This window comes from Dysidea avara, chromosome 8 (assembly GCF_963678975.1).
Source record: "Dysidea avara chromosome 8, odDysAvar1.4, whole genome shotgun sequence".
NCBI lineage: Eukaryota > Metazoa > Porifera > Demospongiae > Dictyoceratida > Dysideidae > Dysidea > Dysidea avara.
The window spans coordinates 4169130-4185859 of record NC_089279.1 but is presented as its reverse complement, the minus strand read 5'-3'; the positions used below and the strand labels follow the sequence as shown (position 1 = coordinate 4185859).

The 16730-nt window shown below is 37.9% G+C and overlaps 1 protein-coding gene across 1 annotated transcript; it reads right to left on the bottom strand.

Moving 5' to 3' along the window:
- Positions 1–1737: 1737 nt before the first annotated feature.
- Positions 1738–16232, bottom strand: LOC136265227 (serine/threonine-protein kinase TNNI3K-like). The gene is made up of 4 exons (XM_066060084.1): positions 15189–16232; positions 2778–2884; positions 2677–2722; positions 1738–2620 (listed from the first exon to the last, which is right to left on the bottom strand). Exons 1-4 carry the CDS (start codon positions 16227–16229, stop codon positions 1961–1963), a joined length of 1854 nt encoding a protein of 617 aa, XP_065916156.1. The 5' UTR covers positions 16230–16232; the 3' UTR covers positions 1738–1960.
- Positions 16233–16730: the final 498 nt, after the last annotated feature.

Sequence of the window (16730 nt, the reverse complement as noted above, 5' to 3'; positions counted from 1 at the left end):
TTTGTCTTACTAAAAGTACTTAACTAAAACAACACTACTAGTAAGTTACAGACATTACTAAATTTATAAAAACCACTGTATGTACGGTTGGTGGTATTCCATTGTTAGGTATGACTCATTGCTGGTAAGGATTGCAGTCAAGTTATTTTTCTGTTTTCTGTGGTCTTCATGAATGCTGAGGAAACTACTGATGAAATTCACCCTAAAAATTGTTTCTAGCTTAGGAATAGAGTGGCTATGCATGATCACGATCAGTTGCTGTATAATTGGAGATCATCTTTTCCACTCATTTATGTAATATTGCAATCTGTAGTCTTACAAACAATATTACATGATCAAAATCACTGAACCCACTGTTGTGTTGAACTCTAAAGTGATTGTAAAGAATCTTGATAGTATTGTGATAATTGGGCATGGAAATCCCACAGTAAACTGTATCAGTACTGGAGCAATAAAGTTTAATTTGCCTGTCCAATAACCACATTAGCAAAGGATAAATGATACATTGAACAGCCACAATACCTATCTCAGGTCTGCCTTTTTGGGGGGTTCCAAGTGACTTTTAATTTTTATTATATGCTGCTCATCCTCTTCATGGAATGAAACTAAAGTTTTTGTATCAAACTTTCCTTGAGAAGTATGTTTAGACACCACAAAGTTATTTGAAGTGCTTATACAGCACTACTGTATGGGGTATTAGATACTCAATAGTACCAGCACTCTATAAGATCTTAAATAGTATTCAAGTACTCTCTAGAGTTAATGATTGGGTACTCACAAATACTAGCTACTTGTAGTCATACCCATTTGACATGTTTACACTGACTTTAATGGTTACCAGTACCCCTTACCACCACCCCTAGCACTAAAGATGTTAAAAGTGCTAGACAAATACCAAGATCAAATTTCAATCAATGAGCTGGAGCCACCTCACCCTCAGATGGTCCTATACTGACTTTAAGCAGTTGACAGCTTTTTCAAAACAATGATATATACACACTGTATTAAAGTGCCAATGTTAGTGTTCCTGACAAGAAATTATACCAATCAAACTCAGCACCACATTTACTATCTTAGTACCAAAATCCTTAATGAGTATTCACAAGTATTTGTTTCAGCCCTACTTGATAACTGTGTTAATAATAATAATGGAGGCCTGGCAAGCATGCCCCTTAATGATCTAACTGCACTTATCTTATTGTGATCAAGCATGCTTGGCTACCTACAATCACACTTATTGGTCTGGGTGTACTAATAATGAATAAAACACTGAAAATTATAGTGTATGGCAACCACACACTTTGAAGAAGTATTGTTTAGGACAAAGGCTCACTCTAGATACTCTCATAAAGAAGTCACCCTAATACAACAGCGTGTACCATATTCTAATATGCACATGTGCTATTATAACAAAAAGCTAAACAACCAGTACATATATGTGAATTAATGAAAAGTTGTGAAATGATAATATGAATGATAGCATAATCCATTACAACATTGCTCAGTGGAAAAATGTCATACAAGATAAAAATGTTATGTTGTGACACAATAATTATAGGTAGACAATTTTTAAAGGGATCCAAGCAATAAAAAGGTAGCAAAACAAAGAGATATGTATGACATGGCTCTGTGGAAAAATCCCTACTTTGACATGTTATCAATGTTTTTTTCAATTCCAAGGTATTAGCAATAACATGTCACCTGGCACTCTCCATATATCAGTACACATACATTGACTTGACACCACATGACACGAATTCTTTAACATGCGTACAGGGTAGTATGAACAATAAATACAATACTAAATGTTATAATAACTTGCCTAGACTAGTGCCTACCAAAGAAAATGTGTATGAACTCATTGCAGCAAAATCTTTTTCCGCAGTACTACACATATCGATAACATAAAGTTTGTAACAGTTTTTACTTTTGTTAGTTGCTAGCTAATAGTAGTTAGTTGTTAACGTGGGGGAGGTGGTCTTCCACTTCTGTGATGAAATGGTGGATGTGGTCGTCGCTGTCCACAGTGATGGTGGTGTGGTGGTCCCCAACCCCAATGTGGTGGTGGAGGATGTCGCCTGTGATGTGGTGGGGGATGTCCCCTGTGATGTGGTGGAGGATGTCGCCAACCATGATGTGGTGGTGGAGGGTGATGCCTCCAACCTCTATGTGGTGGTAGTGGTGGAGGATGTATCCAATCTCCATGTGGAGGATGTTCCCAACCCCCATGTGGTGGTGGTGGTGGGGGATGATCCCAACCTGGTGGGGGATGGCCCCAACCTGGTGGTGGGGGAAGCTCCTGGCCACCATATTGTGATGGTGGGTTATCTCGCCAGCCCTCATGTGGTGGTGGTGGTTGTTCCTCATTGTTATGCAACAATACTGATGGGGTCATGGGAGATCCTTCACTTTTACTTGATAATGGCAGTCTATCAATGTTAGCAGGTTGTAGTGGTGATGATGACAACCCATGCTCCGGCTGTCTAATAACATTTTCAATTCCCCCATGTCTGACCACATATTCACATATAAGTTTAGCTACATCTATATCCATTAGATTATTTTCAGTGATGCCAACAGCTTCAAACAACTTCTTCCATTTAACATCAATATTGCTACTCTGTTAACAGCACGTGCATGTTATAGTAAATACAAGCCAAGAGAACTAGAACTCACATCAAAAGTTCCATTAACAGGATCCCAGCCAAGTTGCTGTAAGTACCTATACAATAGAAAGTACTATCTAAAAGGTAGTTGATAGACATGCAGGTGCTTACAGAAAAGATTCTGCAGTGTTAGCATTTCCTTTCCTATTCTTTTCTTTATTCGAAGTAGTACTGTTAGATATAGGGATTACCGGCATTATTGGTTGTGGATGACAGTTCTAGAGAAAAACAAAGCACACAACTTGAAAGAACAATTGGTTGTTCCTATTGTATAGCACAAATAAAGGTTGCAAAGTTTATTCCTTTATTGCTGTACTTTACAGAGAAGTAATCAAATTCAAAAATGTGTAAACATGGTAGCTAGCTTTGCTATGAACAGATATACGTATGTACTATACTGTTTAATAGGTCTGCCCCCTAAAATTAGCAACAACCGCCAAATTGATGCCCTTAAAACCATCAAAGAAATACCATAAGCAATGAAAATCAGCTTTACATAATAGTCTTAGTGCATTTAAAAAAAAACAGATGGCTGGATATAGAATTTTTTTTTAAATTTGCTGAAACCCAATTTTTGATCTGCCCTTCCTGCTTGCCCAGCCTGCCAGTCAGCCAGCTTGACCACAGTCATAAGGCTAGAGGCCAAACAAAGCAGTGCAGGCCACCACAATAACAAACTCACGGGTGGAATATGCCTTTTCCAGTTCTGATAAAAGTGTCTGCTCTCTGCACTTTATCTTTTCTGCATACAAGAAAATTGTATGTACGGCTGTACCAAGGCATTAATTTTCTGTATTGACACTTCCTTAGATGAGTGTATTTAGTATTAGATACCACAATATTACTCAAATGTCTAAGCTATACTGTAAGAGGAAGTAGATGTGTGTAGCTGCACTTATAAAACGATTATATGTGCCATGCTCTTAAATGATCAGAACATGCTGCCACTCAATAGTAGAGCTGGATGACAATTCAACTTAATTTTCTAGCTGCAGATTTAAAGTAGAAAACAAGATATGGCATTGAACCACGTCCCTTAATCTATTGCATAGCTCAGTATAGCAAGATCAAGCTACTCTAATGAAGGACATGTGTATACCATGGCTATACTATAACAAAAAAAGTTAATAAACTGGTGATTATTGATTTACAAATGAAGTATAGGGTTCTAGTGATAAAGTAGTGAAACAAGAGATATGAATGGTGGCAGCTACGTACCTAGCCACTTTTGAGATTAACCAGAGTATAACATGCTAATGTAGGACATAGCTACCATCGTTCATATCTCATTTCCCTATACCTTTTATTGCCAGAACCCTACTTCATTTTAAAATAATTGCACTACGGTTATCAGTCGTTTTCATAAACATTTCTGTTCCTTCCACCTATAGATTAACATTTTATAGTATGTACCAGTTGAACTGAACCTGGAGAAAAAGAAAAGTGGAATTTTTCTCAAGAGAAATAATGTTTCAACCAACAATGTATGATTAGTGGTAACAGTAACGGTTTCAAGAACATACATGTGTGGCTTAGCTCTAATACAAGGTCAGAAAAGGGCGTAACAGACTGCATACTTACATGGCTTCCCTTTAAAAAGTACAGTGAAAGTTTTGATTGGTCATAAATATTGTGTCAGATATTTGAATGAAATTTTGCCTTGAAACATTTTTAGCGGGTCAAGCAGTACTAAAGATGAGCCAAATTTCAAGAGCTTGTGTAATTCAATCCTTGAGTTTTTAAGTTATCATACAGTATGATAATACTGTATAGTAGTGTTGCACCGATATGGAATTTTAGCCGATATTCCGATAACCGATTTATAAGAATGCATTGATGCCGATATCACTAGCCGATCCGATATGACACATAAATAATAAAAGAACACTTTAATAACTTTTCATAAACACTACAAACTCACAAACAATATGTGTTGTTATTGTGGTAGAAAGGTATTAGACTGAATCACTGATAGTTCTTTACACAATGTAAACTACATGGTAAGTTGCTTGTAAGTAGTACCAACTAGAACAAAGTTGTTTTGTATGAACAATAGCTCCTCTGATAATTCTGGTATAATCCTGTTTCGTTTTTCATCATGTAGGTCTCCTGCAGCAGAGAATAGTCGCTCAAACAGCACTGAAGTGGCAGGTGCAGACAGGAATTGCCGGGCTAGTTTTGGAAATTCTTGACAATGCTGTGACCACCACATAAAAGGGTCACCTGTTTTGAAATCTATTAAAGGCACACTTAAGTACCTATCCACTTCACTAATAGATGTGGGCAGGTCTTCACTGCTATAGCAACAATTTCAGAAAATACATCTAACAGAATGTTACTTTTTAGTGGGCAAACTCTCTTAGGCCTTGTTGGTCTCTCCATTTCAGTGTTACCTTGCAAACCAGTGTCAAGCTTGGACATTTCTTCCAATAAAATTTCTTTAATTGTTGCTTTAACAATATTACTTGAAAAGAATTTGTCCTTAAACCTAGGGTCAAGGAAAGTAGCAAGAGATAACTGCTTGTTTTCTTCAATTCTGTTAAAATGTAGTTTAAGCAAATAAAGCAGTTCTCTTTTCATAGTGAGAATGCCACTATCATCAATGATTTTTTCAAGTGCTCTGGTAAGTATATGTATGTATGGTATGACGATGGAAATAGCTGCAAGGTCTGCAGATATGGACCTAGTGATCTCTTCCACAGGAGATAAAATTTCAATAACTCTTTTCATGACATCCAACTGGTGAGATGAAAGCTGTTGAACACTGCTATTTTCAGCAGCATATGCTGCTAATGCCATCTTTTGCTCTTGGACTGATGTCAACATGTAAAATGTGGAATTCCATCTTGTTTGGACATCCTACTTCAATTTATGTTGTGGAATATTGAAGCTTTCTTGAATTCTTTCCAAATTGTGAGAAGCGGTGAAAATGCCCAACTATACTTTTGCATATTGCAATGATATCTTTCACTATTTTCTGAGATAGTAAGCCATCATTGATTGCTAACTGAAGAGAATGGGCAAAACACCCAAAATGTGGTAGAGAAGCATCACGCATGGCCTTAGCCATATTACTGGCATTGTCAGTGATCACTAAATGCACCCTCTGCAATGCTATTTCCCATTTTTCCAGCATGCTGAGTACCTGAGCAGCGATGCATTCTCCAGTGTGGGCTTCAGTAAGGCTTTGGGCACTCAAAACAACAGAAACTCGCTTGAACTGGCTATCAATCCAATGGGCTGTAAGGCTAAGCAATGCTGTATCATTCACACTTGAACTCCACGCATCCATTGTAAAGCTCAAGTAACTTTCATCATCACAACTGTTGATCAACCTCACAACTTCCTCTTTCATTCCAGAGTATATTTTTGGAATAATCGTTTCAGTAAAATATTTCCTACAGGGGCACTGGTAGAGTGGTTCTAGCAACTTCAAGACTTGCCTGAATCCCACATCTTCTACCATTGAAATTGGCTGGTAGTCAATCGCTACCATCTCACCTATTTTTCGATGTACTCGTTGTGCCCTCTGGTCGTTGATATCCCAGCCCTTACTTCAGTCTTGCACTTCGTTTAAAGAAAGTTGTCATTGTAGTTCCCGTTTTCTTGTTTCCATTGGCTGCTTTGGCTCCATTTCCGTTTTCCTTTCCAGGTATTTTGAGTGGATTTCCGGGTGTCTTTTTACTAAATGGTGTACAAGGTTAGTAGTAGTATAAGACTTCGTCGTAAAGCCACCTCTGGGAACTTTTGCTTCACACTCATCACAAATAGCAAACTTGCTGTCCTCATCAACAGTAAAGAATTCCCAAATGACTGATGTTTTTCTTCCCAAATCACGGCTAGGGTTTACTGCATTGCTAGGGTTGCTTGCGCTCGAACTCGTGCTTTCCGCCATTTTCGGGCATTAACAATAGACAATTAAGCGGTTGCGGCGCTTGCATAAATCACGTGTACTTATATCGTATCGGCTAGTGTTGTGTCTTTTGATCCGATACCGATAAGTATAATTTAAGCCGATATATGGTTTAACCGATAGCTGATCCGATTATCGGTGCAACACTACTTATAGTGGGGATCACAAAGGAGTAGGCGTGGCCCATGAAATGATATCACCCAAACAAACTGCCTCAATTTCCCCTGACAACGATGAGGAAGTATTGGTTAGGTGAAACTAAGCCCAAACAAGCTTTCAGATTGACCCGAAACGCCTTCAACAAGTTGCTACGGAATTTAAAAATAATTTATTTAATGGAATTTTCTACTGACTGACAGACAAGTGTAACTCGATAACGGCTAAGGCTACGGGCTTGATTTTTTCATTGTTCGACATCGCTTCGGCCCGACAGGTGCCTTTCGGTAATGCATTCTTCATGGACTTACCAGTGTCCTCCTTTGTGTCCCATTCATCTTTGCTGACAGCGAAAAGTGTCGATTTGGCAATAGCACGTGATGGCTTCCCTTTGTAACGGAAATCATCTGTATTTGTCATAGTGGCTATTTTGATAGCAGAGGTGCTTTTCAAAAAGTTCTTGATTCGTACTGCTTTGAAATGGGTTGAACATAGCCAACAATGAAGCGTAATGGATACTTCACTTTTCAGACGATCATTGATATAACTGGGGTGCATGGCACCATTCCTTTGCTTTCAGGATACATGGATTGCAGAGGTGTTTTTCGAAAAGTTCTTGATTCAAAATGCTGCGTAACAGGTTGAACATAGCTGACAATGAAGCGTAATGGATACTTCACTTTTCAGACAGTAATTGGGGTGCGCGGTGCCATTTCAGATGCGGTATGCATGGGTTCACCAGTCACAATAATTATTTACAAAAAAGTTAACAAACTACACAGAAAAATTTGCAATTCTCAACTAGAGTAGGGACCATAACACATCGATAAAAAGTACTGAAACAAGCTGTAGTAGTACACGATATTAAATTACAGTAAAACAGTAGAAGTGTTATATCCCTACTGTGCTCAAGATACCATAATGGAAAGGCACAGTAGGGATATAACACTTCTTATTGTTTTACTGTGGTTTAATATCGTGCACTACTCCAGCTTGTTTCAGTACTTTTTATCGATGTGTCATGGTCCCTACTCTAGTTGAAAATTCCAAACTTTTCTGCATACTTGTAGATATGTTTGTCACCTGCCATCTATTTTCCATAACCCATGCATGTTTACTATGTGCTGATGACTTTAGTTGTATACAGCATAGGCAAATCTGGAAGGGGGATTTTGCACCCCCTGGCCCTTCTCTTGCCCCCTTGGACCTACAGGACTATATTGACACCAGAAACTGGAATCATACATTGATTACATTCACACTGTATTCAGAAGTACAGAAAGCCAATGGAAAAACAGAAGACAACAGTTACAAATGCATTTTACAGTTATAAACTGTACACTGTGAAGACAGAAAGTGAGGCAAACAGCTAAGTTTGAATTTTTGTGCCAAGATTGAGATACTCTAATAGAGCATTCGCTACTCTAATAGAACAGTCGCAATTCTAATGCCATCATTTTTGAAAATTATAGCAATACTAGATACCTTATTTTGATTTAGTACACTTTACCATCATTTTCTCAAATAGGCTAATTAATTTCGATATGCTTTGCAAAGCATACACTTTGTCAGCTAAAAATACTTCCAAATTCAAATCTAGGAGATATAATTTTAAATTTTTTCTCAAATTAGAGTGTTAAGTGTATGTCCTTCATTCATCCAGCTATACCAAACAAAGTTAAGCAAAACAAATATAGCTTGTGTACTAGAGTTCCCCCCTCGGCCCCGTCTGACAGTGTCTCCTAGGTCCACCTATGGTATACAGCAGTATGTAATGACAATAATGTTCTGTCTTTACAGGAAGATCTTGATAAGCTGGTTCCTTGGACTAACACTTGGCAGTATTTCTAAGTGCAATGTATTGCACTTGCATAAGAAGGCCAGATTGTAACTTCACATTTAGAAGACGTGGACTTGGAAACCACTTGTAAAATCAAGGGTCTTAGAGCAACTGTAGACAAGGACCTAACAATTATCCGTAAGACATTTTCTAGACTAGCCTTCTCTTATCTTTACTAAGCTATCATATGCCCAATGATAGAGTATGGTAACACTGTTTTGAGGCCATTTTTATATCACAGACATGCTTAATATAGTGTATGGCCATGCAGAAATTTTCAAGGGACGAAACTTTGCAAATTTCACAAGTAATGATAGCTTCATGAAAATATAATCCTGTGCCAAAAACAGCCCAGCTGTAAAAAAAGGCGAGGCCAAGAATGCACAAGTACATGTTCATGTAGTAACTACAACCAAAAGACATGATATCAAAATCTGGCCAAGAAAGCATTTACAGTATGTGCATTTATTTTCTATATGCTTCACATTATCACATCCAGTTAGTTGTACATGTGTGCTTGCAATATAAACAATACTACTGAGACGATAAAAGATATTACACTGCATTGTTACCAAAATTAATTTAACTAAAAATTTACAATTGGTTTCTACTTGGCCATCTTTTTATTTTAATATACAGTGCAAAAAGATGGCCAAGTAGAAACTAATTGTAAATTTTTAGTTAAATTAATTTTGGTAACAATGCAGTGTAATATCTTTTATCGTCTCAGTATTGCAAGCACACATGTACAACTAGCTGGATGTGATAATGTGAAGCATATAGAAAATAAATGCACAAAAGTGCCTATACTGTAAATGCTTTCTTGGCCAGATTTTGATATCATGTCTTTTGGTTGTAGTTACTACATGAACATGTACTTGTGCATTCTTGGCCTCACCTTTTTTTACAGCTGGGCTGTTTTTGGCACAGGATATCACTACTTTTTGTTGAATAGAGAACATACAGTTAGGCATTATATTAGCTACATAGGAGACACTGCATGCATGCATGCATAATAACAGCTTCAGCAACAGATTAGCTAGCTAAATTAGTAGAAAAGCTTTCAAGTTCAGTGTTTAGAAGCGCTACTAAAAGTGACTTGCTAAGAGAAAATTCATTCAAACTGTGAAAATAATGTTCAAATTCACGCAAGGACTCACGTGATATCTCGCGTGATGTTTCACGTAAATAAGAACCGGCAATGTCGAGACTACTGTTCTTGCTGAAGTAGTGGGTTGGTGATATAATTAGTCTAGTCGAAATCTGTGCATGACAAAGTGGAGCCGAATCAGCTGTGAGTTGTTGCTGAATGTATGCCTTGGAATGGACATGCCGCCTGACGGCACTGAATGCATCACACTATTTTCCCAGCGAATTGCTGGGTAAGTTCGTGTATAGCTAAGTCATTGTAAACGACTATATAACTACCGTCGTAATTTTAGACAGGAATCTCCTATGCCAAAGTGGCTTCCTGGGATTATATACTATGCTTGTGTAGGCCAGAGCCTCGTAGCTGGCTTGTTCTAGCTGTGTGGGTCAGATCGCGAACAAGTTGAGCTGAACCCTGAGAAAACAGCTAAAAATGACAGCTAAAAATGAAAGAGGATTTTTTCTCCCAACCTAGATGGTTGGTGATGACAACAAAGATGTCAAGAGCAGACAAGTGCTTCCACCAACAGTTCAGGAAAGTTTAATAGGCTATATACTTTATGGCTTCCTATAATGTATGGTGAAAACTTTGGCTATAAATAATGTTTCAGGCATTTGAATGATTAGCGGGTAAGTCAATACTACAAATGAGTTAATATTATTGAGGGCTCAGCTCAATGCGTACATACAGTATACTGTAATTACTATGACATTGTATCAATTGATTGATGTGATAATAATATGAGCAGATCTGATGGAGCCTACTATATAGTAACTGGGCAGATATATAGAGTTATGTATACTCTGATATAATTGTTGTGTGTTGTAGTTTGCCAATGGCCAAAGCTAAATTAACCATTTTAGATACCTTTTTGTGATGGTGAAGGTGTCAGGCAAACTCTAGTTAGGGGCAGGCAATAAAAGATTAGTTTTCAAAACAGGAGAAGAACATTCTCAGGCCCGCAAGGTACGGGCTTAATCTACTTACCCCTATAGATACACCATATTATATATAATGCACGTATCAATGCATTGCCATACTACCCCCCCCCCCCCCCCCCCCCCCCTTTGGATATATATGGGGCTATAGTGGGCACAACCGAATGTTAAATGCCCCATGGTTGGGAAAACCTATTGTGTCAAATCCCTACCATTGGCTCCAGTTGCAACGTGGGGGAATTGACATAGCATAGAAAAAATACTTGGTTGCTTAATGAATGATTGTCAAATGCCCCATAGTGAAGCAGCAGTTTCATGTCAATTCGCCTTGTAAAGCCCCACTTACATCCAGGGGGGGGTGGTAGGGTAACACATTGGTAGATGCATAATGAGTTTGCATCATAAACCTTGTGTTGAAATTTAGTCTGTCTTGCTTTTTTCATGCTTATAGCAGCTAATGTGCTTATCCTCAAACAATCAGGACTGGAGAAACTACAAATTGTTTTCTACTTTTATCTATCAACTATCCGATCACTGCTAGTTTATTAAAATTCCTTTGCTGTTGTAACTTGTTTACCATTATGCTATAACCATTAGTCCCTCCTAGTTCATATGTCTCCTAGCAACAAAAATTGTTATGTCAACAATGTAGGTGAGAACCACAAAAGAAGTCAAGTAATATACTCCTAAATTGGTCATTAACTGCTGCAGTATGCTGAATACATCTTGGGAATGACTATGTTGGATGTGCTCACTTTAACAATAATCATAATAGTGGAAATAAGTGTTTGTTGACATGTTAGTCTGACTATGATTACATGTTTTTAGTTAGCTGTGCCTTACCATACTGTATCCCTTTCTGTATATGCAGGGTGGATACTGATGTTGTGACTGTTGGCGGGCGAGTTTATGGTCAATGGACACATAATATGTGGTACCAAGACCCCACTACTATAATATTATGAACTCTTGGTGGTACTTAATAGCCAAACACTAGTGTATCTGCATGGCTTCTTGTGCTATTGTAGTCATTTTTTAAAATTTTATGGGATCATCGTAATGTAAATGTTTACTATTACAATATAGCTATCATGCTATCATTAAAGAGTTTCTATAATTGTGGGTGGTTGCATGAGGGTCTACGAAGTACTGCATGTGACTCGGAAAGGTGATGCGCTGATGCTGGCTTCAGTTTTAAGTCAACACTGAAGTTTCACAGGCACTGAAGGGCTGCATGGGGCGGGATTAAAGACGTACACGGGTAATGTAGCAGTAAATTACTTCAACTGTATCACTACAGCGGGTATGAAACAACTGGCTACAGTTATGTACGGCCCTGTATGGGCCGGAGTCACGCTGATGAGTTAGCGGGCATACTGTCACGTGGCAAAATTAAAACAAATCAGTGACTGCTCACACTGATTAAACGAAGAGTTGACAGTACAGTGTCTATCAAATCAGCCAGCTCGCTATGGCTAATGACTTTGCCCACTTCCACACTGTTTAGGTTTGGGAATTGAGGCGGGCACCTTACACCTCAACGTCATGGCGGCAAGTTTGAATCTTCAAAGAGCACAAAAGCGATCTCATAAACTACCAAACAACTTTTAGCGAAATTAAATGTACAGATACATTGTGTAAAAAGCCCCTGATAGCCACAGCCTTTTTACAATACGACTTCATGGTTGAAAGAAAGTCGCATCAATGGGATGCGATGACGAAGAAAATGAAAAAAAGAACGATGCACATTTGAATAAATAATTTAATTAACGCATGGTAAAAGGGTGGGCGATGGAACAAATTACTCCAACAATTCGCCTGACTTTTTGTGTGGTAGTTACTCATTATACAAAGGTTACATGCCCCTGGTTTCGAGGTGGAATCTTTTAGTAAGGCTGAGATTTCGCCATGCGGATTTCAAAAGATTGCATAATCGATCCCTCATGTAAATGACTCACAGTAGTGGTCGCGTGTTTATTATTTTGTGGGCGTGTGCTTTGTGCTTCTTGGCCTCGCGACTCACTACCGTGAGTCTTGATCATGTGGCTTACACAAGTAGGTATTACCTTAGTAAAAAAAATTTTTCTAGACTTTTGTGAATTAGACAGAAGACACAAAAATAGTATTTGTGACCAGATCTGCGAAAAAGGGACATAATTGCACAAGCCTAAATTTACATTATAAAGCATTGAATACATTGGGTGAAATACTTGCGTATTATTGAAAAATTCCATAAATTGTTTGAACGTCTCTTTCTTAGTGAAGTAAGGGACTAACAATAAAAACCTGAGTATCATCTTATACGCCTGCTCAATAGGAGTTGGAAAATCTTTATGTCATTGCAGTAGACCCACAGATACGTAAGTTATCAGCGCTTGTTTACATCATGTCAAGCGATCATATGCCATCAATTTTTCTTCACGAATTTTGCCTTTGTATGCAATGAAGAAGGGTGAGTAAAGGAAAAACGTACCCAATAATTGATTCCCCTGTACATGGCAAACACGATGGTGAACGTTTTAGCTCCATACCTCAATCCGTTGGTAGTTACAAGCATTTTTGTAATTGCCTGTAATTTATTTTCCCTATACTTGCTGTACTCTGTTGTTGCTACTTTGTAGAGCTATAACTCCAAAAGTTATTGGTATATGAAGCTGAAACTTTGCCAGTGGGTACACTTGGGTAAGTAGATTATAAATATTTAATAAACAGGAATTTGAAAAATATGCAATTATGTCCTGTTTTCGCAGATCCGGTCACATTTAGCCACACAATTTGCAAAAGTTTTGCCCCTAAAAAATTTCCGGCTATATATATGGTGACTGGATTCAAAGTTACCAACATTGAGCTATAGTAGAAGCAATAACCCCTATTATATAAAGTTCTATCTCAGAGCTTTTAAATTTCATAATTTTCCTGAGAGTGTACTTCCAATTATTGCCCCCTCCCAACCCACTGAAAATAACATGCATGTTTGCTGAATACTTCTGTAACTTTCATCTCAAAAGTTGGCCACTCTTGAGACTTTGCTGATGAGTTAATATAATGCTTCACTACTTTATTTATTTATTATGGTGTGCTTCAGTTGCAATTAGATGAATTTCATAAGGAATTGTAAACCGTTGCCCCTAGCAACCTGAATTTTACCTTATTTTGTAGGTGTGAATGTCAAAAGTAATGTCTCCAACTTTTACAAGGATAGCATATATAGGTCATGAGATGACATTTTAAAGTTTGCAGTTTTCCCATACATTATCAATGGGAGGGGGTAACAGTGGACAATCACATGGATAATGTATGGAAAAACCATAACTTTCAAAATGTCATATCTCATGATTTATATATTATATTGTTTTAAAATTTGGAGAGGTTAATTGTGAGATCCACACCTACAAATAATGTTAAATTGAAGAATGACATTAATTGAATTAGTTGTTTTCCTATGCGTTATTTATGTGATTGCCCAGAAAGGGCAACTGTTACTCCCTCTCATAGATAATGTATGGAAAAACAACAAATTTAAAAATGTCATATCTCATGACCTATATATGCTATCCTTTTAAAATTTGGAGATGTTACTATAGATATTTACCCCTACAAATATTGTAAAATTCAGGTTGCTAGGGGCAACTTTTGTTATTATGAAATTCATCCATTAGCAGCACTGCAGAAACACCAGTCACCGTAGATTGATTTATAAGGTAGATACATTGTGTTTATAAATAGCCCTCAATACTAATGTGACTTCACCACCATGTTTAATTTTAAACAGACACACCAGCTATAGGCGCACTCCTGGTAATCTGAAATTGTCCAGAGAAATTTATGCGTCTGCATGTGAGTCTGTCTGCACTTATATGTATGTAAGCAAGTGTGAGAAATGAAGGATGTATAAACACTTTCAAACAGTTAAGCTTTTCTCTGAAGTGAATAAATACGGATGAAACAGGTAGCTAAGCATGTTACGAGCTGCTTTTCTAATGGGGTACATGGGTATTTAGTAAGCAACCAACAAATGACAGTGCAGGCCTGATTGGCTATCAGAAATGGCATATCCCTTCATGTCCATCTCGTAGGAGTACGAAAGTGAAGAGCAGGCTGAAGGCACTTTGGAGAGAACTCTCACAATAAGACGCATGGTAGACAAGCTCTAAAACTGTTGATAGATAGTTCTGAGCATCGCTTGTGGTTTGTTTGAGTAATACTTCCTTAGCAACAAAACAATGTGGTAATTAATGAATTACTAAATAATTTATAAATTATAAAATACAATATTTTACTGTATTTACGTATAGTGATTGGGATAGTGGACTATTTTAACTGAACACTGCTTTTAGGAGTAACACATCAACTTGTAATAGAATACAACGTATTACATACATGAATATACTTGTGATTGAAATTCTGAAACAAAAGTTAATCATCACTATGAAAATTTCTAATTAAGAATTAATCATACCGTATATTCAATGCTCATACTATCTCTCAAATATAATATACACATCACAATATTACTGTAACATACTATTTCCTGAGAAAGCTTATTCAAGGAAAGACTCTTCAATGACTTTTGTATTTGTTCCTTTAAACCCTGCACAACAGCATCAGCTTCATCTGAGTTTTGACCATCTTTGCTCAATTTTTGTTTTTCTGGACTAAGGTTCATAAGTTGATTATTACAATCATCCATGGCAAATGGAAGTGAAGCCTTGAGGCGCTTTAGCTCTGAACACACCAATAAAATATCAGGCCGTAGGTCTGGCTTGTTATGAAGACATGATTTTACCAGTTGTTTCAATGGCTCAGCACATGACAGAAGGTAGTCTTCTCGTCTTTGTACCTCCGTACGAGCAGTCATGCTATCCTCTGGTAACAGATCTTTTGGCTCAGGCCACTGATGGGACATGACATGACAGGCTATACAACCTAGTGAGAACACATCTACTGGTTTACCATAACGTGGCCTGACTGAGAGAACTTCTGGTGGCATGAAGTGTAACATACCAGGTACTTGAGTTTGTGTCTTCATTTTGTTGTGTTGAATGCACTTTGCTACTCCGAAATCACCAATTTTAGCCACACAGTGTTTTGTCAGAAGAACGTTGTTGGAGGAGAGGTCCCTGTGAATAATATCTTGACCATGAAGGAACTCCATTCCTTGAGAAATATCAACCAGGATGGATAACTTGATGTGAAGTGGTAACTTCCCTCTTTCATATTTTTCCAAAAAGGCTGTCAAACTGTTTTCCATCATTTCCATCACAAGCCATGGTAGTTTAGCCTCAGGAGTAGGATAGTAAATACCCAACACCTGTACCACGTTAGGATGGTGTAATCGACTAGCGTTGGAACACTCTGTTAGAAACGATCGTGACGTGGCTTCACATTCGGCCGGGGTAACGCCCTCCACTAAAATGGAGTGAACTTCTTTGGCAGCACACAACGTTCCGTGTACGTACACTTCAATTACCCGGCCATACGATCCCCTGCCAATCACTTTACCACCACTGGTAACGTCTCGTAACAGTACTACTTGAGATGACGGTCTGTTGATGACTCCATCCATGACATGAATAATTTAACTTTGCGCATGCGTGGTGCCAGGTTTTTGTTCATCATTCAGCGAAGTGGGCCCCGCGCTGAAATGTGCTTTTTATGGGTAAATGTTCACATCTCCTTTGTGAATGCCTTCATCCACCTTAACTATAACTAACATTCAGTCTTGAATGTGAAGGTGAGCGAGGATGAGATACTGATATCACAGCAGAGCACCACAACAGAGCACATGATACCTATAGTCACCAAGGTGTGTTGCAATGACACTGAGCTGCTACAAAACGACTGCACTGCTACACACACCAAACAATATAATTATTGTAATCTTTCCCCTTGCAACATTCATATAGCGTATATGTTATAAACACACATCAAAGAAAAGCAAAATATACAGTTCCAGTCACAACGTTAATGGAAATTCTTCAATACTGCTTTGCATCTTGGACAATTGGTTACTGTGGCTTCCCTGTGACGAGCAATGAAGACTAATATTTGACAGAACTCACAAAAA